Genomic DNA, 22,042 nt, shown 5'->3' on the forward strand with positions numbered 1-22,042 from the left:
CAGGCATAAGCTTCGGACAACGAACACAATTGCATTTTATCAACAGCAATTTGAATGTACAGAAATACCGTGATGAGATCCTAAGGACCATTGTCATGCCATTCATCTGCTGCCATCACCTCATGTTTCAGCATGATAATGCACAGCCCCATGTCGCAAGGATCTGTACACAATTCCTGGAAGCTGAAAATGTCCCAGTTCTTCCATGGCCTGCATACTCACCAGACATGTCACCCATTGAACATGTTTGGGGTGCTCTGGATCGACATGCATGACAGCATATTCCAGTTCCCGCCTGTATCCAGCAACTTCTCACAGCATTGAAGATGAGCAAGACAACATTCCACAAGCCACAATCAACAGCCTGATCAACTCCATGCAAAGGTGATGCGCTGCATGAGGCAAATGGTGGTCACACCAGACAGACTGGTTTTCTGATCCACGAACAAACCTTTATTTTTTTGTAAGTATCCGTCCTCCCATTCATGTGAAACCCATAGATTAGGGCCTAATTAATGTATTTAAATTGACTGATATCCTTATATAAAACTGCAACTCAGTAAACTCTTGAAATTGTAGAATTTATATTTTTGTTCAGTGTAATAGCATACAACAGACCCAATTAAATGAGAGATGAGTATGGTAATTTCTTGCAAGTTAAACGGTCATCGGGAATATGAACCCATTATGACAAGAAAAATCAGTGAGGAATTAGTGTAATGTTATGAAAATATGTATTATGTTTATTCATAAAAAACATTGTTTACTTGCGATATTAGAAATGACAGTAGGCTATTCAGAGACATATACAGTAGCCTAAAACACAAATGGAAAAGGTATATAGTCTGTTCTACCGTTAAACTGTGCTCAGGATCAGATAGATCAAAATACTTAAAATGTTTTATATTTAGTGTAAAGTGGACCCAATTAAGAGAGAGATGGCACTTTGTAGGCCTATATGTTACTTCAGGAGTATGAAACCATCAGTCAGAAAAGATGAGGAATTTATTCTGAAATGATCATGGAAATTAAATAGATGCCCATTTCTAACTATTTTAGAATGTAAAAATGCCCCAAAATCTTAGCGCTTCTCACTAACAGCAAATGTTTGCATCTTATTATATTTCCCCGTTTTTTGTTATGAATAAGCTTGTGGTCATATCCCCCATTTTCTCAAAATACTAAGCTACTTGCAATGCAATACTTCAACCAATAGAAACGGTGCATACACATGGTCTACAGTTAATGCGAAGCACATTCTCACGTCAACTTTTGCGTGACAATTGGTGCACATGTTTTAGGGTATATTTTGTACGTACGCACTGGAGACCTGCACAAAACCTGTACCAGTCGCTGTTACTTAAACCTACCTTGAAGCATCACAGAGCACATGAAACAAAAACTTCCAATGTGCGTTCTTTGTCAATTAAGCAAATTACATTTGAGTTTCAGATAACACAATATATGGGATACAGTTAGAAATTTGGTTTCATCCAAAGCGTGGGACTTTTTGTTGTAAAAACAGCAACAAGATGTAAAAATATACATTTAATTTAGTCTTACTTCATGGGATGATTGAGCAATTGGGTGGAAATTGTGTATTCCATTCTTATAAAAGACACATTGCCAGTGACAGAATTGAAGGCTTTCACCAGGAGAGGTAACAAAAGCTCATACTAAGTGGGATAGAGGACAGCTCTCATTTAAGCTCAAACAGTTCCTTGTCTCTGGTGTCAAGGTGAAAAAAAATTAGCCCAGAGCACTAATGTCACTCCTTGTGCCCGTCAGCAAACTAAAAGGCTTTAGCCTAGACGGAAATGCTCCAAAAAGACGAGGCTAGTTTGTGAAGGAACTTATATCAAATATCTCTGGAAGCCTACTAGCAAGACTGGATCACTTGTGAGAAACACAAAATGTTCATGTTGTATTCTGAGTAACTTAATGGGTAAAAGTTGTTGCTAAGCTTTAATGAAAAACTCATTTGAAATTAGAAACACTTCTGTTCACCCTTGTATTATACATTGAGCTAAATTCTCTACACATACCAGGGGCCTGAGGGTTGATGTACTGTGTAAGGAATAGAATGTAAAAATTCACTGCCTGCACAGAATCCAAGAATAACCTGGCCATTACCTAACCCACTGACACCAAAAGGCATTGGGCCAAAACATTAGTGTCAATCATACCACAGAGGGACACCAAGTTCAACTCTTTAAATCCATTTAGCTGAAATAGCACATTTTAGGAGCCATTTTAGCTGCCAATTTTAGGTGGCATCTTAAAGGTTCTGGCATGATTTGATACAATGACTACTTTTCTATAAAAAGGTAACTGCTGAAGTAACTTGAGGCATCTGGCAGCAAAATATACTTAAACAGAAACAGGCAGCCAGTTAAATAAACACTGCCTATCAACAGAAGACTGTACAGTAATAGGATGTTCTGAAAAGGTCTTGGACCGGTATTCAATTCTTTACAACAGGCTAGTCTGACAATAGGGGAAATCTAGGCCAGAGAATGACTTTCCTCATAAGAAAATGGTTGTGTTACAACACTTTGCACAACATTAATTATTTTATGGATCAAAAAGGGGTTTAGGTGGTGGGCCTGGCAGGTGGCACGATCAGCACATCTACATTTTACAGGACCCATTTATGGCTGCGTAAAGAATTTTGTTCATTTTTAAAGACAATTTTCTAAGATTCTACATACTCTGCCAAGGAGCTGAGATAAAATTGTATAGTTTTAAAGCTAGTTTCCTGACATCCTATGAATTTTGCCATAGCTAATGAGGTGTGCTTTTGCTCAAACAATCAAATGAATACTGTTTAAGTCAGTGTTTTTGGAATTTTCAATTCTCCCTGTCTAGCTTTTACTGTAGTAATGTTTAGTTCTCAAAGATATTATAGGTCCATTGTCATTTACACACACTTTCTAGTTTAAGAGGTTAACGTTTACACAAAGCATTTTTACATCACGAAAATGTAATTTCCAATTGTATTTATAATAATTTCTGGACTTTTTTTCCTCTTCCTTTTTCAGATTGCCTAGGGACCAGCCCAAAGATTGATTGATTGATTATATATATATATATATATATATATATAATATATATATATATATATATATATATAATATATATATAGTAATTTTCAACTGAAGGCACATTATTTCCTCATGTGTGTCAGTCTCCAGGCTGAGAATCCCCAGGATGGAGCTCCAGTTCACTCTGTCCTTCTGATCAGATGTGCAAACAGAGCAACGGGTTGACATTGGCACTGCTCACGTCAGACATGGATAACAGTCTGTCTGCCATGCTACCTGAGGAATATTGCACAATGCACTTACAAAGCACAATGCTCTAAAGGCTGTATATTATAATACCATTCTCTGAGTAGGACTTGACCTAGACAAAGAATGAATGAATCACTGGATGGTGAAAAAGGACATGGTGTTAAAACAAAACTTTTTATATGCCATATGTTAGGGCTCACTCACTGCTCTAGAATGTAGAGAAAAACAGCGCAATTCAAGGGGGTGCTAAGAAATGTCAAAACGTAGTTCTTTGCCAGAATTAATTAGATCGTTCTCTACAATATTGTAACCTTAATGTACTTGACAGTGTTGATTAAATAAGAGCGTTAATTTTCTGTGACAGTTGCTTGTTTTGACCATGCTGCTCTTGGTTGCATCTCCTCCATATTTGGCGTTGGCAGGTGGTACCATTTGAAGGTGCTTCTGTGGGTTGAACCAATCAAAATTAACTTAATACGTCGTCATTTTCATTTCCAGATCCTTGTCTTTCATTGGCTATATTGGCGATCAATCTACATTGAGGCCGTTTCTATGGCGATTTAAAGGACAAGACTCAGAAATACACAATGTCCAAGGTCAGATATTGAAATTCAGTCTTAAATATATATTAAGTCCCCATTTAGTTTTATATTCAGCAGATTTCATTTAGAAAAAGCCCATGTTTTCACTCACGAACCTGTAGCCACTAGTTTGAATGTCTGCTGACAACCAAAGTTATTGCCGTTCTACCGCGAAACAGCGCCACAGAGTTCTATTGAGCAGTGACCACTTTTTGATCATGCCCATGATGACATTCCATTCACTCTAAACATGCTAAATTCTCAGAGTAAATCTGTAACTTTTGAACCATATATGGCAAAGACATGGAGTTTGGATTATTTTTCTGAAGCAATTCTACATTTGTTATAAACCTTGAATTAATATTTTTATGGGTGAACACCCTAAATGTGTTATTGACTTCCTCCTGGTCAATATAGGGCCAGAGGCAGTACTTAACTATTTAATCTACAAAACATTTAAGTAATTCTACTGTGTGTTTGGAATAGACATAGAACTCCCCAGACAGAGAAAAAGGGACCAGTCAGACCTTGGGAAATCACTTCACAGCTGTTTATCCTGGGCACAGATATCAAAACTGGAGCACAAGGCATTGCTTGTCATCTTAAACCGCAAAGAACGGAGGGAAGTTATGGCCTTTTTCAAGATGGCTCTTATTGTGTTTTTGTCTCTGTGGCCAGTCGACTGACTACAGGGCTGCGGCTGAGGGACAACACCCCCTAAATGATGCAAGATTGACCTCTCACCCCTCCCAGCTTCAGCTTCCAAACCACAGTGTTCCATAAGGGGGGGGGGTCAAAAGGGAATCAATGGCTCCCTCTAACAGGAAAAGAAGATGTCTAGCTAGGCCAAACTGTGACTAAGGGTTTATTCTTAAACACCAGTGAATATAGGACAAGGTATACAATGACACAGTTTAAGTGCTTACTCAGGCATGTCTGTACAGGAGGACTTGCATATCAACTGTAAAAAGGCTTAAAGTGGGATACATTTCAACACCTCAATCAGCAGATACTCCAATATGAAAATATCATACCAAGTAGTGATTGGGGGAGGAGGTCATTACTGATGTCAATCACAATACATACTAAATTGTGAGAACCACAATACTTATGGGCACCTAAGTGTAGTATTAATATCCTATTGTGAGGTCCCTGGCAATTCCCAGCCCTAGTACTAAGTATCAAATGTTTGTTACATGTGTTGAACACAACTGGTGTAGGCTTTACCGTGAAATGCTTGCGTACGACACCTTCCCAACCATGCAGAGTTAAAAAATAATAAGAGGCTGTATCTTTAACTCGTGTGCAGTAAGCACAGACACAAAAAAAAGCCAGATTCCCACAAATTGGCAATTAGACAACAGTACAGTGGACAATGGAGCCTGGGGATGAAAGGCATAAAAAAGTGCCTCTATTCATCAACTACAAAGCTGCGTAATGTCTGCATCCTCTGAAATCAGAGCCAAGCTGGGGTAGGGAAATAAAAGAGAAAAGCTACGGTACTATCCCTCCAGCTGAACGACTGCAGCTTTCATTCAACAGAATTGGCCAGTTCTCCAATGACTAGGCATCACAAAATACATTTCTCAAGCACAAATCCCATACACAGATTCCTGTCATTTCAAACCCTTGAATGTACAATATTTGTGTATCCAACATCAACTGTAACTAACAATGTAGTCTTTAGCGGGCAAAAATGTGCATGAACAGCATGATTACCACATATTTGGAGCAAGATTAGCACGTGTTACAAATAAAATGTTTTAATACTAATAGGCCATATTTTTCAAAGAAAAGCACAGCAGGATACCATCTATGTTCTTATTAACTACATCAAGGACGCTGCATTGCTATCAAGCTAGGTACATAATGTTTTTTTTTTCTCCAAACGGTTTCAAAGCACACTGGCTATGTTGGCCACTTCCTCTTCCCTAACGTAATCAATTTCAAGACAAGAATCATAAAACTACTTGCCATACTACTGGGTGTTAGACTGTAGCTAGATGTGCATGAACACAAACCTTGTAGTTGGTTTCCTGGCCTGCCAGGCTTTCTCAGTCAAATGTTTTGTTTATTCCATGTGTTTATTCTGTGTTGTTGTATGTGTCGAATTGCTACGCTTTATCTTGGCCAGGTCGCAGTTGCAAATGAGAACTTGTTCTCAACTAGCCTACCTGGTTAAATATATGTGAAATAAAATAAAAATAACTAGAATAAAATATAGATGGCCAGGATCAATGTAGCCACCGGTGGGAACCATATATATCTCGCTAGCAATTCAAAACAACTCAAAGTCCATGACTGAATAACATCACAAGAACATTATTTACCAGCTGGCAAAAAAATAAAAAATCAGTCAGGGAAATGCTGTAAGTGGGAGGTTAAACTGACAAAAAAAATACAGCAAGCTCGATATGGTAATTTGGGCTACTGGTGGCTAGCCTCCAAGATGTCTCACTTTTCACGACTGCCAGAAGTAATATAAGCAAAGCAACGTAACGCAAGGGTTTTATTGCACTTCACTTGTTGACTGCAATTCATACATGGCTGGTTAGCTAGATAACGTTGAACAAACGACATTGCTCGCCTGAGTTTAGCGTCAGCTCAGCAAACTTACCTAGCCTCACGTTTGCTACTAAACTTTGCCAAATGTCATCGATCGCTGTTCAACATCACTACATGGCTAATTATGCGTTTTAGCTAGTTGGTTGTGATACGCCCCTAGCTTCATTACTGACCCTATATCAAAGGTTTAACATCAAAGCTAGCCAACTTAACTAATTGGCTGGTAAGCGAACGTTACAGTACCTTAGTTTGCAACGTTATGTAAATGTTTGCTAGTTGGCGAATCAAGTTGACCGTTTTGATCGTTCCAATTAATGGTGGTAATGGAAAAACTAGACATAACTAGCTAACAACCTGAATCCTTGCGGAATTCTTACTTTGCCTGCCAACATAGCTAGCGCACTTGTTACGTTAGCTAGCAAATCTTTAAAGGCTGATTGGCTTGAGTTTTATATTGAAAACACACACACTGGAAACTACCAGCCTCGTTTAACACTGGGTTCATTTAAAAGGGTAGCTGAACGGTAATCCTAAAATGACTCGTTTGTGTGTAGTAATAAACATGCATCTAACTCGTGTAGCTAGCTAAATAAATAAGTAACGATGGCTAATGAAGCTTGCTGGCATGGCAGCGAAGTAGCCAGTTGCTAACCAGCTAGCTATGTCAGCCAACGAGCAAAATATACCTAATATGTAGTTACATTTACTTGAGTTGTTCAATTACCTTGCTACTCTGGTAACCTTCAAATGCCCTCAAGGCGCTGTCAGTGAGTTTTACGTGAAAGACGGAGACATTACTGCCATTGCTCACTCGTCCACAGGACAGTCCGTAGCACTGCTCCTCCTTCAACGCCGCCATCTTGCTACCATTGCCTCCACGCTCGCGCACGAGCAGCACTCTGTCGTAAACGCAGAAAAACTCCCACAGCTTTCTAATGAATATACATGTTACGTACACGGCGTGATGAAGTCATAAGTTAATAATACATTGAAACATGCTACATAATATATATAAACATAACATTTATGCGCGACAAATAAGTTCAATTTTATCGGGAGGATTTATCATAAACCGTTTCTTTACTTCAATATAATGAAGCACTGAGGAGAAAATATGAATCATTAAAACATGAGACATGTCTGACCACTGGTTACCAATGGAAAGCATATCAGAAATGTGCGTAGGAAGGAAGAAGGAAACATTAGGTCACTGGACTACGTCAACGTCTCACTGAATCCATGAGTTGGGAATGTCCAGTCTAACACATTGGTACCAAAGAAATGGAACATGAGAGGAAACACTAAGTAAATGACTATCGGTCTTCAGACAGATACAGTTAGTTGAAAGGAGAGGAGTGTCAAACAATACAAAATAAATAAAATCAAGGACACAAAAAACATCACAGTACAGTGGTCTCTACCTCTACTCTATAGTGCTGTCAATCCATTTACTAGGAGAGTAACAGTGGCGAGCTTTCAAATTGACCCAATTGTGTAGGCATGGAGTCTATGCACTGTAATAACAGAGGTGAAGAAGTACTCCCAACCTGTCAAAGATAGCTTGACAGTTGTATGGATGACAAGACAACTTCAAGATTACAGTATTATCAACCTTCTGGAATCTAATGAAACAGCATCAATATCCATGCTTATAAACCTAGGGTTGTTGCAATAAAGGTTACTTGGCTCATAGTAAAAAAGAGTTGACAAACTTTTATTGAAATAAATACAAAAGCAACAAGTGCGAGAATGTGAGAAACTCAAAAGCAACAAATATCTGCAACATTTAACTCTGTCTTTTTACATATGGTCGGTCTATTGTAGAGAAAAAAACAATTTCTCATGTGACAACAAAATGATAGAAAAATACGCCTCAAAATAGAAACATTTCACATTTAAGTTGTCAAAAACAAAAACTACAAAACAAGCAAAGTGACCAAACCTAAAATTGGTATTAGAATGTACACCCTTCAAAGTTTGGTCTCAGAATCATCAAAAGTGAGGTACACTCCATTTACTTTATAAATAACAAATTATATATTAAAGCATGGGTTTTAAAGGAATGTGACAGTTTTCATTGACCAAGACTGTCTGAGTGTGGATCACAGGGCCAGATAATACACCACCTAGATTAATCCCATACCCCCCCAACATTGGCACCATCCCAATAAACAAACAAGAGCAGAATACCTTTAACATTTTTTTTTTTTTACAGAATTGTACACTTAAAAAAATAAATTAACACACATGACCACATCAGCTAATTTTAGATAATTGACAGATCATTCCTAGAATTATAATTTCAGAGTGCTCAATCAATTCATATTTAGAATCACTACCAGAGGAGCTCAAGACATTGGCAGCAATTAACAATTAGTGTCTGTCAAATGGACATACATACATTTGAAAATCTAGAACATTTCATATACAAATATTGATTGTATGGTATTTGTCACATATAATTATCATTCTCCCAAGGAGTAACAGAATAGTGTGACAAACCTATGGACAGCCACACTAAAGAGGTGACATAAGGCCCATTTATCCCCTTTTTTGTTTGTTTAGTTCCAAAAGGCACTGCCAGATGTCCAGTTGCTTTTTGTGGGTCCCACTTTGCATGGAGCAGGCAATCACCAGAAAAGTATTTCTCTCATCTAATTTCTGGCAGCTATGACAACTGACAAGGCGACACCTCCAATGGCTACTGCAGTGGCACCGAAGAGCCATTTCCAGCTGACAACCTGTGGACAATATACAAGAAATGTAAGGCTTTCTGTTGACACCTGGAATAAATCAATTTCTGATCCCCAGCTGATTTTACATCAAATAGTGTTAATTCCAGCATCAGTTTGTTGACATGAGCAGGTGAAGCATCTTGAGAGGATGGTCTCACCCATGAAGACCTGGCCTGGTGTTTCTGCATGCCGCTGCTGCCGCTGGCTGGGTTGCCTAGCATCTTCTTGTACATGGCCTGCTCTGCGCCTTTCTGCTCCGAGTGCTTCTTCACCAGCTTGGAGAGTTCTGCATGGATGGTCTACCCCAGGAGACAGAACATGTGAGAATAATCTGAGGCGTACTACTCCCCACTCACGTGTATATCATACACATTCACTCATAACACTTTCCCAATGGCTTGTGCACCATAATCGTCAGGTGTTCTGGTAACTGCAGATGGCTTGATTATTGGCCCTTGATGCTACTGTGAATTTAATTTGCTTGCTAATAAAAAAACATGACTTTATATCAAGTCTCTGACTCATTCCTCTGAAGGGTTGGTAAATTGGCAATTTAGGACATTTTCACAGCATTGGTCAAAATGTCTTATACAGCCTCTGAGGAGCCACTTACTGGCACTGTGTTGTGGACAGAGGACGGTAGAGACTTTGGGTAAGTGGCTGCTCTTAGTCTCCTCTCCCACTGCTGCTAAGACTAAATGGGTGCTTGACAGTATTACATTTCTACAGGACACCATTGGCTTCTCCATGTTGCAATACTTCTGATCATGTACAGTCGTAGCCAAATGTTTTGAGAATGACACAAATTTTCACAAAGTTTGTTGCCTCAGTGTCTTTAGATATTTGTCAGATGTTACTATAGAATACTGAAGTATAAATACAAGCATTTCATACGTGTCAAAGACTCTTATTGACAATTACATGAAGTTGATGCAAAGAGTCAATATTTGCAGTGTTGACCCTTCTTTTTCAAGACCTCTGCAATCCGCCCTGGCATGCTGTCAATTAACTTCTGGGCCACATTCCTGACTGATGGCAGCACATTCTTGCATAATCAATGCTTGGAGTTTGTCAGAATGTGTTTGTTTTTTTGTTTGTCCACCCACCTCTTGAGGATTGACCACAAGTTCTCAATGGGATTAAGGTCTGGGGAGTTTCCTGGCCATGGATCCAAAATATTTATGTTTTGTTCCCCGAGCCAATTCTGACAAACTTATGGCAAGGTGCTCCATCATGCTGGAAAAGGCATTGTTCGTCACCAAACTGTTCCTGGATGGTTGGGAGAAGTTGCTCTCGGAGGATGTGTTAGTACCATTCTTTATTCATGGCTGTGTTCAAAGGCAAAATTGTGAGTGAGCCCAATCCCTTGGCTGAGAAGCAACCCCACACATGAATGGTCTCAGGATGCTTTTCTGTTGGCAGCGCTCACCTTGTCTTCTCCGGACAAGCTTTTATCCGGATGCCCCAAACAATCGGAAAGGGGATTCAGAGAAAATTACTTTACCCCAGTCCTCAGCAGTCCAATCCCCGTACCTTTTGCAGAATATCAGTCTGTCCCTGATGTTTTTCCTGGAGAGAAGTGGCATTTTTGCTGCCCTTCTTGACACCAGGCCATCCTCCAAAAGTCTTCGCCTCACTGTGCGTGCAGATGCACTCTCACCTGCCTGCTGCCATTCCTGAGCAAGCTCTGTACTGGTGGTGCCCCAATCCTGCAGCTGAATCAACTTTAGGAGATGGTCCTGGCGCTTGCTGGACTTTCTTGGGCGCCCTGAAGCCTTCTTCACAACAACCGCTCTCCTTGAAGTTCTTGATGATCCAATAAAATGGTTGATTTAGGTGCAACCTTACTAGCAGCAATATCCTTGCCTGTGAAGCCCTTTTTGGGCAAAGCAATGATGACGGCACGTTTCCTTGCAGGAAACCATGGTTGACAGAGGAACAATGATTCCAAGCACAACCCTCCTTTTGAAGCTTCCAGTCTGTCATGCTGATTGAGTTCGAAAAACAGAGTGATCTCCAGCCTTGTCCTCGTCAACACTCACACCTGTGTTAATTAGAGAGTCACTGACATGATGTCAGCTGGTCTTTTTGAGGCAGGGCTGAAATGCAGTGGAAATGTTTTTTGGGATTCAGTTAATTTGCATGGCAAAGAGGGACTTTGCAATTAATCTGATCACTCTTCATAACATTCTGGCGTATATGCAAATTGCCATCATACAAACTGAGTCAGACTTTGGTGAAAATGTATATTTGTGTCATTCTCAAATTTGGCCACGACTGTACACACCAGTAATGTTTGAAGACAGAAATTACATAACTGCTGCCGTTCTTGTCATCTTTCCCCATTTCACAAAAAAAGTTATTTGAGAAGATAAAAGCTAATTGCGTTTACTTTAATGTATGTATTCGGACAAGAAAACCATAACATCCATAAAAAATAAGTAGGGAGTGGACCAACATTTTTTCATCTAAATCTGCAAGCTTTTAATCTAGACCCTTGAAATTATATCTGTAATGGTTTATTGCTCCTTATCTTAAAACACTTCAGTGAAAACATCACCACAAACATGCCCGGGTAGCTACACGTTAGAGAGTATACAACCAACTCGTCAGTGGTGCACTCTGCATCCCAGTTCAGATGGCAAGAGCATGCCTAGTGCTAATGGAAGATTTAAAAATAATAATAATAAGTTTAACTAGGCAAGTCAGTTAAGAACAAATTCTTATTTACAATGATGGCCTACATTAGCCAAACCCGAACAACGCTGGGCCAATTGAGCGCCCCCCTATGGGACTCCCAATCACAGCCGGTTGTGATACAGCCTGGATTTGAACCAGGGTGTCTGTAGTGACGCCTCAAGCGCAGAGATGCAGTGCTTTAGACCGCTGTGCCAATCGGGAGCCCCATGAACCACTGAAAATCCTTAACCACCCACAAAACACACTTGTGCACTACATTAGAGCCCGAGAAACAAAACACACTGTATGGGACATTTATAAAAGACATTCAGCGAAAGCACGATTTTACAGGTTGGTGTGCAGGACTGAAAAAAAGGACAGTCGGCAGGAGTGGGGAGGGTTGGACATGAGTGGTAAGTATTAACATGCAGCTGGTCCAAGAAGACCACACTCTGTAGTGCGCTCTGTCAGATTGCCCCGTTCACTGAGCCTCATGTCTAAGCAATGCCTTATCACCTGGGAACAGAGGAACCAGCCTATTTACAGAGACAACAACAAACTCAGATCCACCAAAATGAGTATGCAGTCCACCTGGTTTCCCTTGTCATCAATATTAGAGAATGTGGTACCACCTGGTGGATGTAAGTGAAAACTGCAACAAATTGTGGTCCTGAGAATTTGTTTACATTCTCCAGCTTTCTAAATCATGTTTTTGTGAAGGTGGAGTGCAATACCTTGTTACTTGGTTCCAACTTCAGGGCCCTCTTCAAAATCTTTATAGCTTCAGCATATTCCCCTTGCAAGGCCAATACCTAGAGACACAGATGTAGCCCATGATGATACTTTCAGAGACGGACAGTCATATTCACAATTACACAACTGGTCAGTTGTGTGAGACCTACCTTGCCTTTGCGGAATAGGGCTTTTATGTTGTCTGGCTGGTGGGACAGTACTGAAACGCAGGACCGTAGTGCCGCTTCATAGTGATCCAACTTGAGCTGGGCAGCTGCCATGTTGTTTAGACACTTCACCTTCACGTCCATCAGCTCCTCCTCTTCCTCCGGGCTAATGTCCACTGAAACAGACACACACAGCAACAGTAAGCTACAGGGAGCCCAGCCCCATCCAAAAACAGTTATTTTGCAAAAAACACATCTCTGTCACCTTTAGAGCTGGACTCCGTGACCTGCAGGGCGATGCCATAAGAGTTAACAGCGAAGGCATAGTCCGCTCTCTGGTAGTAGACATTTCCCCTCTCCCTCTTCTGCCCAGCCAGGGCGATCCTCTCCTGGGGGGACAGGAGCTCAAGGTCGGGGGCCTCAGTGGCATCAAGCAGCTGGACCTCCAGGGCCAACGCCGCATTGGGAGGCACATCAGGGGCAAGACTGCCAGCGGTGAAGGCCAGGGCACGGAATCAGAGAACAAAGTCAGGACGTGTACTATAAGCACTGAGCTCTAGAGATTTTTACATTTATTTTACCAGGTAAGTTGACTGAGAACAGATTATAATTTACAGCAACGACCTGGGGAATAGTTACAGGGGCGAGGAGGGGGGGATGAATGAGCCAATTGGAAGCTGCAGATGATTATGGGAACAGTGATAGTATGAGGACCAGATTGGGAATTTAGCCAGGACACCAGGGTTAACACCCCTACTCTTATGATAAGTGCCATGGAATCTTTAGTGTCCACAGAGATTCAGGACACCCGTTTAACATCCCACCCGAAAGACGACACCCTACACAGGGCAATTTCCCCAATCACTGCCCTGGGGCATTGGGATATTTTTTAGACCAGAGGAAAGGGTGCCTCCTACTGGCCCTCCAACACCACTTCCAGCAGCATCTGGTCTCCCATCCAGGACCAACCCGCTGAGCTTCAGAAGCAAGCCAGCAGTGGGATGCAGGGTGGTATGCACCATTTCACTCACTGCTCTTTCTGAGAAAGAAAGAGGGCTGAGGTGTTTAGCTTTGCTCCCATTAAAAGGTGCAGCTACAAAGAACCATATCAGGCACAAGTTCATGATATCTACTACGACTTCATGAAGCATAGGGAGAATTTCAGAGTTATCTTTATAGGAAATTACAATCTCAGAATAGATTACTTGTTTGGTAACAAGACATGCCAGTGAAACCAAAGAACCAGCAAGATTAAGAAATCCTCCATACCTCCCCAAGGCACCATATGCATATTTAGCATTGGCTTGGACAAGGGCCTTCTCCCTCATTTCCATGAGCTGCACTGTGAGATCCAGAGCCTGCAAGAGCACAACAGACTTAAAGCCCTTCTCACCATCTTGGTTTGAATGCATTGCTGGTGAATATAAACTCGACACTGAACTTGAAATACACATTCCATCCATTTACACTTCTGAGATCGACTAACATCATCACTACCTTGTATGCAATCAGATCGGATTTGCCTTCACATAAAATACTGAGTATTTTAAGTGAATACTGAATGTACCTGGATGACATCACCATCTCCCAGAGTGAAAGAGAGCTCAGGTTGCTCTTCTATAAGAGTCCCATCAGCCAGTGAAGTCTTCAGGTGAATCATGACATTCTGGCCTTTTGTGGGCCTGCTGTCTGGCCCATTCCCTACCTGTAGGACTTTCTTCTTTAGCTGGCCATTACCTGCAAATAGATACGTGAGAATATGACGGTCACCCAGTGATGTTCCTTTCTCTTTGACCTAAAAATAGAAAAGGTACTTTTGTTACCTAGCATATCCATCCATTCATCTAGTGGAGCTGAAGTGCCAGTGTTTTGATCCTCTGCAGGCTCCTCTGTTTTAGTCTTCTTCCCACCCCCAGCATCTTCCAAAGGAGGAGGGTTGTCATCAATGTCATCATCCAGCATCTCAAAGTCTTCCCCACTGTCCAGCAGCGAGGCTTTCCCTGACTTCTTCCCTAAGAGAACCATCTCCGGGTTATCCCCTGCACCCTTCACCTCCTCTTTGTCAGTCATCTGTTGAAATGCCTTCAATGCGATTTAGAAATACAGATGAGAATAAACAGGGGTAATTTGGTTAGCAGCATCAATTGTGCTGCCAATTAAGGGGTGTTATTGGCTATACACACTCTCTGGCATCATACCATGCAGCTTGTTTGGAAAGAATGGGTTGCTGTGGTTTGGCCAGATTCATCCATGATTCTGGGTCTGGTAACGTTAGCTAGATACCACGACAGTGAAGACGCATGGCGTTCATGGCGCATTGACGTTCACTCCCACTGCACTAAAAACTGCTATGGTGAAACGCCTTCTGAAGAAAAGTAATCTAGATTCTTCAGCCAATCGCCAACCTTCCATTCTTAAGCAAAAGTCTGGAGAAATTTGGTGTTTAAAAAGCTAAACGAATTAACTGCCAACTGTATTTTTGAAAAATTCTAATCTGTTTTTTGTGCCCACCACAGCACAGAGACACCTTTGGTTAAAGTGGTAAATGATCTTAGAGCCAACAGACGCCAAACAGCTCTCTGTCCTTGGATTTAAGTGATGCATTCGACACTGACCATGATGTCCTTCTGGACAGGTGGGTTGGTCTCTCCGGTCCAGTTCTAAATTGGTTTAGGTCTTATTTAAATAAATTTCACGTGGCTTTCCACAAAGTTCGATTTTGGGTCTCTCTCTCTCTCTCGAGAACACATACATACATACATACATACATACATACATATATACATACATATATACATACATATATAGATATTACCCCTTGGCAGCATTATCAGAAAGCACAGCATTCATTTTCAATGCTACACAGATGATAACATTTTTATTTCTGTGTCACCAGAGGATTTCAGCTCCACGGATAAATTATTAGTGATTTAAATAATTGGCTGGCTCACTTCCTCCAGCTAAATCAAGACAAACCCGAGGCACTTATTGTCGCAGCCAAAGCAGAGAGAGAATCTAGCCACACATTTTAATTCACGGGCAATAAAGATTAAACACCAGGTAAAGAAAACCTTGGTGTTATTTTAGATCCTGAACTCAATTTCGAATCACACGTTAGGAATGTGAAGAAAATAGCTTTTTACTACATGAGGTACATTGCCAAGATTTCTCTTTTAGGGTGTTACAGAGAGACTCATCCATGCTTTTATTACAAGCAGGCTTGACTACTGTAATGCTCTCGTCTGGTCTGCCCAAGAAAGCCATTGGTCAACTGCAAAACATACAGAATGCTGCAACATGGGAACTGACCAAGACCAGATGGAGAGCACACGCACTACACCGGTTTTAAGGTCTCTGCACTGGCTGCCTGTGAGCTTTAGAAATACTTTAAAGATTATTCTATTGGTTTTAAATCAATCCACAACTGTGCACCCAAATACAAGTTAGACATGATTTTAAGTTATGTACCCAGTTGGTCCCTCAGGTCCTCTGGCACTGGCCTTCTAACTATCACAAGCCTAGGACCAAGAGGCATGTAGAGTTACTATGCCCTCAGCCTCTTGAACAGCCTGCCAGAGAACATGAGGGGGGCCAAAACTGTGGACATATTTAAGTGATCTTAAAACATATTTTTAGCTTTGCTTTTCATAAGGGTGCTTTTTAGTTGTTCAGTTTGTTTTATCTTATGTCTGTAGTGTAGTAAATATTTCAGCTTTTATTTTCATGTTTTTAAATAATCGTTTTCCTGTAAAGCACAATGCGTTGCAATCCATGTCTGAAATGCGATGTATAAATAAAGCATGATTTGATTTAGAGAAACGTCAGAAAACAGACAGATAGCTAGCTAGGTAATTAGTGCGTTAGCTAGCAAGCAATGTAGCTAACTAGGACTGTGCATTAGCTATTGGTAACTACTATCGCTTGCTAGCCATATTACTTAGCTAACTGTTCACATTTTAAAATAATTTTGGTGATAAGAATGTACAGGATTTCAGTGGATGTTTCGAGAACTTTGAGAAGTTTCTTGTTGAGAGACTACTTTAGCTACAGTAGCCAGTTTCGTTATCTTATACAAATTGACTTAACTGTAGCTTCGTTCAAATGAACAAAATGACAACAAGGAATCAATTAAATTACAAGTTACCTTAAAATATTATATGCTTGGTAAATAGACTGAACACTTGATCGAAGAAGAGTTTGTGATGATAGCTTCGCTTGATCCTTCAGTAAATTCAGCAGGCTCTTCCTGTTCACCTTGGGCCTGACATCTTTCCTGTATTTCTATTGGCTTATAATATTTAATCAATCACACGATTGGTAGATCCCAATGACAGTCAAACAAATGACCTGACTGTTCAAACCAATAATGTATACACACCCTGGATTGCTAAAGATATGTATTGGCCCTTGAGAGTGTTTGAAGCAGCCAGTATGCCATATTGGCACTCCTCAGTAAGAATAGTCCTCCATACGAATGAATGGAATTCTGCAGTATTTCAATTAAATGTTTCAAGGACTAAAATACATGTATTTAAGCATTTTTGTTGTTATAGTGGGGACATTACATTAGTCATCTCTAAAAAAGTATACTTTAAAGAAATTGTTTTATATATACTTTTTAAATGTTTATGTTAAACTCACATAATTTAAAAGAATAATTGTGGCAAAAACGAATGTCGTCATTAATAGACATATTTCTATGGCTTCCAAAATATTTTTACGTCGTGGCGGAGTGATAAAGATGGAAGCACAGTGACTTCAACACAGCGCCCCCTATAGTCATCTAGTGTATATATAAATCGTTGGTTCAAACGTGCAGTTGAAGTCAGAAGTTTACATACACTTAGGTTGTAGTCATTAAAACTCATTTTTCAACCACTCCACAAATTTGTTGTGAACAAACTATAGTTTTGTGAAGTCAGTTAGGACATCTACTTTGTGCATGACAAGTGATTTTTCCAACAATTGTTTACAGACAGATTATTTCACTTATAATTCACTGTATTACAATTCAAGTTGGTCAGAAGTTTACATACACTGACAGTATCTTAAAACAGCTTGGAATATTCCAGAAAATGAGTCAATTGGAGGTGTACCTGTGGATGTATTTCAAGGCCTACCTTCAAACTCCGTGCCTCTTTGCTTGACATCATGGGAAAATCAAAAGAAATCAACCAAGACCTCAGAAAAAAAATTGTAGACCTCCACAAGTTTGGTTCATCCTTGGGAGCAATTTCCAAACACCTGAAGGTACCAAGTTCACCTGTACAAACAATAGTACGCAAGTATAAACACCATGGGACCACGCAGCTGTCATAATGCTAAGGAAGGAGAAGTGTTCTGTCTCCTAGAGATGAACGGAGTTTGGTGCGAAAAGTGCAAATCAATCCTAGAACAACAGCAAAGGACCTTGTGAAGATGTTGGAGGAAACCGGTACAAAAGTTTCTAGATCCACAGTAAAAAGAGTCCTATATCGACATAACCTGAAAGGCCGCTCAGCAAGGAAGAAGCCACTGCGCCAAAACCGCCATAAAAAAAGCCAGACTACGGTATGCAACTGCACATGGGGACAAAGATTGTACTTTTTGGAGAAATATCCTCTGGTCTCTGGACCATCGTTATGTTTGGAGGAAAAAGGGGGAGTCTTGCAAGCCGAAGAACACCATCCCAACCGTGAAGCACGGGGGTGGCAGCATCATGTTGTGGGGGTGCTTTGCTGCAGGAGGAACTGGTGCACTTCACAAAATAGATGGCATCATGAGAAAGAAAAATTGTGGATATATTGAAGCAACATCTCAAGACATCAGTCAGGAAGTTAAAGCTTGGTCGCAAATGGGTCTTCCAAATGGACAATGACCCCAAAGATACTTCCAAAGTTGTGACAAAATGGCTTAAGGACAACAAAGTCAAGGTATTGGAGTGGCCATCACAAAGCCCTGACCTCAATCCTATAGAACATTTGTGGGCAGAACTGAAAAAGAGTGTGCGAGAAAGGAGGCCTACAAACCTGATTCACTTACACCAGCTCTGTCAGGAGGAATGGGCCAAAATTCACCCAACTTATTGTGAGAAGCTTGTGGAAGGCTACCCAAAATGTTTGACTCAAGTTAAACAATTTAAAGGCAATGCTACCAAATACCAATTGAGTGTATGTCAACTTCTGAACCACTGGGAATGTAATGAAATAAATCATTCTCTTTATTATTCTGACATGTCACATTCTTAAAATAAAGTGGTGATCGTAACTGACCTAAGACAGGGAATTTGTACTGCGATTAAATGTCAGGGATTGTGAAAAACTGAGTTTAAATGTATTTGGCTAAGGTGTATTGTAAACTTCCAACTTTAAAAAAATAAATTATTTCACCTTTATTTAACCAGGTAGGCTAGTTGAGAACAAGTTCTCATTTGCAACTGCAACCTGGTCAAGATAAAGCGTAGGAATTCGACACATACAACAACACAGAGTTACACATGGAATAAACAAAACATACAGTCAATAATACATTAGAACAAAAGAAAACAAAAAGTCTATATACAGTGAGTGCAAATGAGGTAAGTTAAGGAAATAAATAGGCCATGGTGGCGAAGTAATTACAATATAGCAATTAAACACTGGAATGGTAGATCGGCAGAAGATGAATGTGCAGGTAGAGATACTGGGGTGCAAAGGAGCAAAATAAATACCAGTATGGGGATGAGGTAGTTGGATGGGCTATTTACAGATAGGCTAAGTACAGGTACAGTGATCTGTAAACTGCTCTGACAGCTGGTGCTTAAAGCTAGTGAGGGAGATGTGAGTCTCCAGCTTCAGAGATTTTTGCAATTCGTTCCAGTCATGGGCAGCAGAGAACTGGAAGGAAATACGACCAAAGGAGGAATTGGCTTTGGGGGTGACCAGTGAGATATACCTGCTGGAGCGCGTGCTACGAGTGGGTGCTGCTATGGTGACCAGTGAGCTGAGATAAGACGGGGCTTTACCTAGCAGAGACTTGTAGATAACCTGTGTTTGGCGATGAGTATGAAGCGAGGGCCAACCAACGACAGCGTACAGGTCGCAAAGGTGGGTAGTGTATGGGGCTTTGGTGACAAAACGGATAGCACTGTGATAGACTGCATCCAGTTTGTTGAGTAGTGTTGGAGGCTATTTTATAGATGACATCACCAAAGTCGAGGATCGGTAGGATGGTCAGTTTTACGAGGGTATGTTAGGCAGCATGAGTGAAGGATGCTTTGTTGTGATATAGGAAGCCGATTCTAGATTAAATGTTGAAATGGAGATGCTTCATGTGAATCTGGAAGGAGAGTTTACAGTCTAACAAGACACCCAGTTATTTGTAGTTGTCCACGTATTCTAAGTCAGAGCTGTCCAGAGTAGTGATGCGGGATGGGCGAGCAGGTGCGTGCAGCGATCAATTGAAAAGCATGCATTTAGTTTTACTTGCGTTTAAGAGCAGTTGGAGGCCACGGAAGGAGAGTTGTATGGCATTGAAGCTCATCTGGAGGTTAGTTAACACAGTGTCCAAGGAGGGGCCAGAAGTATACAGAATGGTGTCGTCTGCGTTAAGGTGGATCAGAGAATCACCAGCAGCAAGAGCAACATCATTGATGTATACAGAAAAGAGAGTCGGTCCGAGAATTGAACCCTGTGGCACACCCATAGAGACTGTCAGAGGTCCAGACAACAGGCCCTCCGATTTGACACACTGAACTCTATCAGAGAAGTAGTTGGTAAACCAGGCGAGGCAATCATTTGAGAAACCAAGGCTGTCGAGTCTGCCAATAAGATTTTTGTGATTGACAGAGTCGAAAGCCTTGGCCAGGTCGATGAATACGGCTGCACAGTAATGTCTCTTATCGATGGCGGTTATGATGTCGTTTAGAACCTTGAGCGTGGCTGAGGTGCACCCATGACCAGCTCTGAAACCAGATTGCATAGCGGAGAAGGTATGGTGGGAATCGAAATGGTCAGTAATCTGTTTGTTAACTTGGCTTTTGAAGACCTTAGAAAGACAGGGTAGGATAGATATAGGTCTGTAGCAGTTTGGGTCTAGAGTGTCATCCCCTTTGAAGAGGGGGATGACCGCGGCAGACTCGACAGCCTTGGTTTCTTAGGAAATCTCACAAGATACAAAAGAGAGGTTGAACAGGCTAGTAAAAGGGGTTGCAACAATTTCGGCAGATCATTTTAGAAAGAGAGGGCCCAGATTGTCTAGCCCGGCTGATTTGTAGGGGTCCAGATTTTGCAGCTCTTTCAGAACATCGGCTATCTGGATTTGGGTAAAGGAGAAATGGTGGGGGCTTTGGCGGGTTGCTGTGGAGGGTGCCGGGCAGTTGACCGAGGTAGGGGTAACCATGTGGAAAGCATGGCCAGCCGTAGAGAAATGCTTATTGAAATTCTCAATTATAGTGGATTTATTGGTGGTGACAATGTTTCCTAGCCTCAGAGCAGTTTGCAGCTGGGAGGAGGGGCTCTTATTCTCCATGGACTTTACAGTGTCCCAGAACTTTTTTGAGTTAGTACTACAGGATGCAAATTTCTGTTTGAAAAAGCTTGCCTTAGCTTTTCTAACTGCCTGTGTATATTTGTTCCTAACTTCCATGAAAAGTTGCATATCACAGGGGCTATTTGATGCTAATGCAGAACGCCACAGGATGTTTTTGTGCTGGTCAAAGGCAGACAGGTCTGGCGTGAACCAAGGACTATATCTATTCCTAGTTCTACATTTTTTGAGAGGGGCATGCTTATTTAAGATGGTGAGGAAGGCATCATCTACTGACGGGATGAGGTCAATGTCATTCCAGGATACCCCGGCCAGGTCGAATAGAAAGGCCTGCTCGCAGAAGTGTTTCAGGGAGCGTTTGACAGTGATGAGTGGAGGTCGTTTGACCGCTGACCCATTACAGATGCAGGCAATGAGGCAGTGATCGCTGAGATCTTGATTGAAAACAGCAGAGGTGTATTTGGAGGGCAAATTAGTTAGGATGACATCTATGAGGGTGCCCGTGTTTACTGATTTGGGGTTGTACCTGGTAGGTTCATTGATAATTTGTGTGAGATTGAGGGCATCAAGCTTAGTTTGTAGGATGGCCGGGGTGTTAAGCATTTCCCAGTTTAGGTCACCTAGTAGCACAAGCTCAGAATATAGATGGGGGGCAATCAGTTCACATATAGTATTGAGGGCACAGCTGGGGGCAGAGGGAGGTCTATAGCAAGCGGCAACAGTGAGAGACTTGTTCCTGGAAAGGTGAATTTTTAGAAGTAGAAGCTCAAATTGTTTGGGTACAG

General features: G+C 41.1%; 2 protein-coding genes across 3 annotated transcripts in view; both read right to left on the reverse strand.

Moving 5' to 3' along the window:
• Positions 1-7,353, reverse strand: part of LOC139406534 (RNA polymerase II elongation factor ELL-like) — a 38,935-nt gene extending 31,582 nt beyond the window's left edge. The window contains exon 1 of the mRNA XM_071149217.1: positions 7,164-7,353. Coding sequence (XP_071005318.1) covers positions 7,164-7,298 — 135 coding nt within the window. The 5' untranslated portion in view covers positions 7,299-7,353. The remainder of the gene's footprint in view (positions 1-7,163) is intronic.
• A 780-nt stretch (positions 7,354-8,133) lies between these two features.
• Positions 8,134-17,025, reverse strand: LOC139406535 (peptidyl-prolyl cis-trans isomerase FKBP8-like). Of its 2 annotated transcripts, none has more exons than XM_071149218.1 (9): positions 16,897-17,025; positions 14,576-14,834; positions 14,320-14,489; positions 14,022-14,110; positions 13,018-13,238; positions 12,756-12,928; positions 12,588-12,665; positions 9,333-9,473; positions 8,134-9,180 (listed from the first exon to the last, which is right to left on the reverse strand). In XM_071149218.1, the coding sequence occupies exons 2-9, from the start codon at positions 14,820-14,822 to the stop codon at positions 9,094-9,096; spliced, it is 1,206 nt and encodes a 401-aa protein (XP_071005319.1). In that variant the 5' UTR covers positions 14,823-14,834; positions 16,897-17,025; the 3' UTR covers positions 8,134-9,093. The 2 variants fall into 2 exon arrangements, with proteins under 2 accessions (XP_071005319.1, XP_071005320.1); XM_071149219.1 differs by having other exon boundaries at positions 14,576-14,822; positions 16,897-16,986.
• Positions 17,026-22,042: the final 5,017 nt, after the last annotated feature.

Source organism: Oncorhynchus clarkii, chromosome 4 (genome assembly GCF_045791955.1).
Source record: "Oncorhynchus clarkii lewisi isolate Uvic-CL-2024 chromosome 4, UVic_Ocla_1.0, whole genome shotgun sequence".
NCBI lineage: Eukaryota > Metazoa > Chordata > Actinopteri > Salmoniformes > Salmonidae > Oncorhynchus > Oncorhynchus clarkii.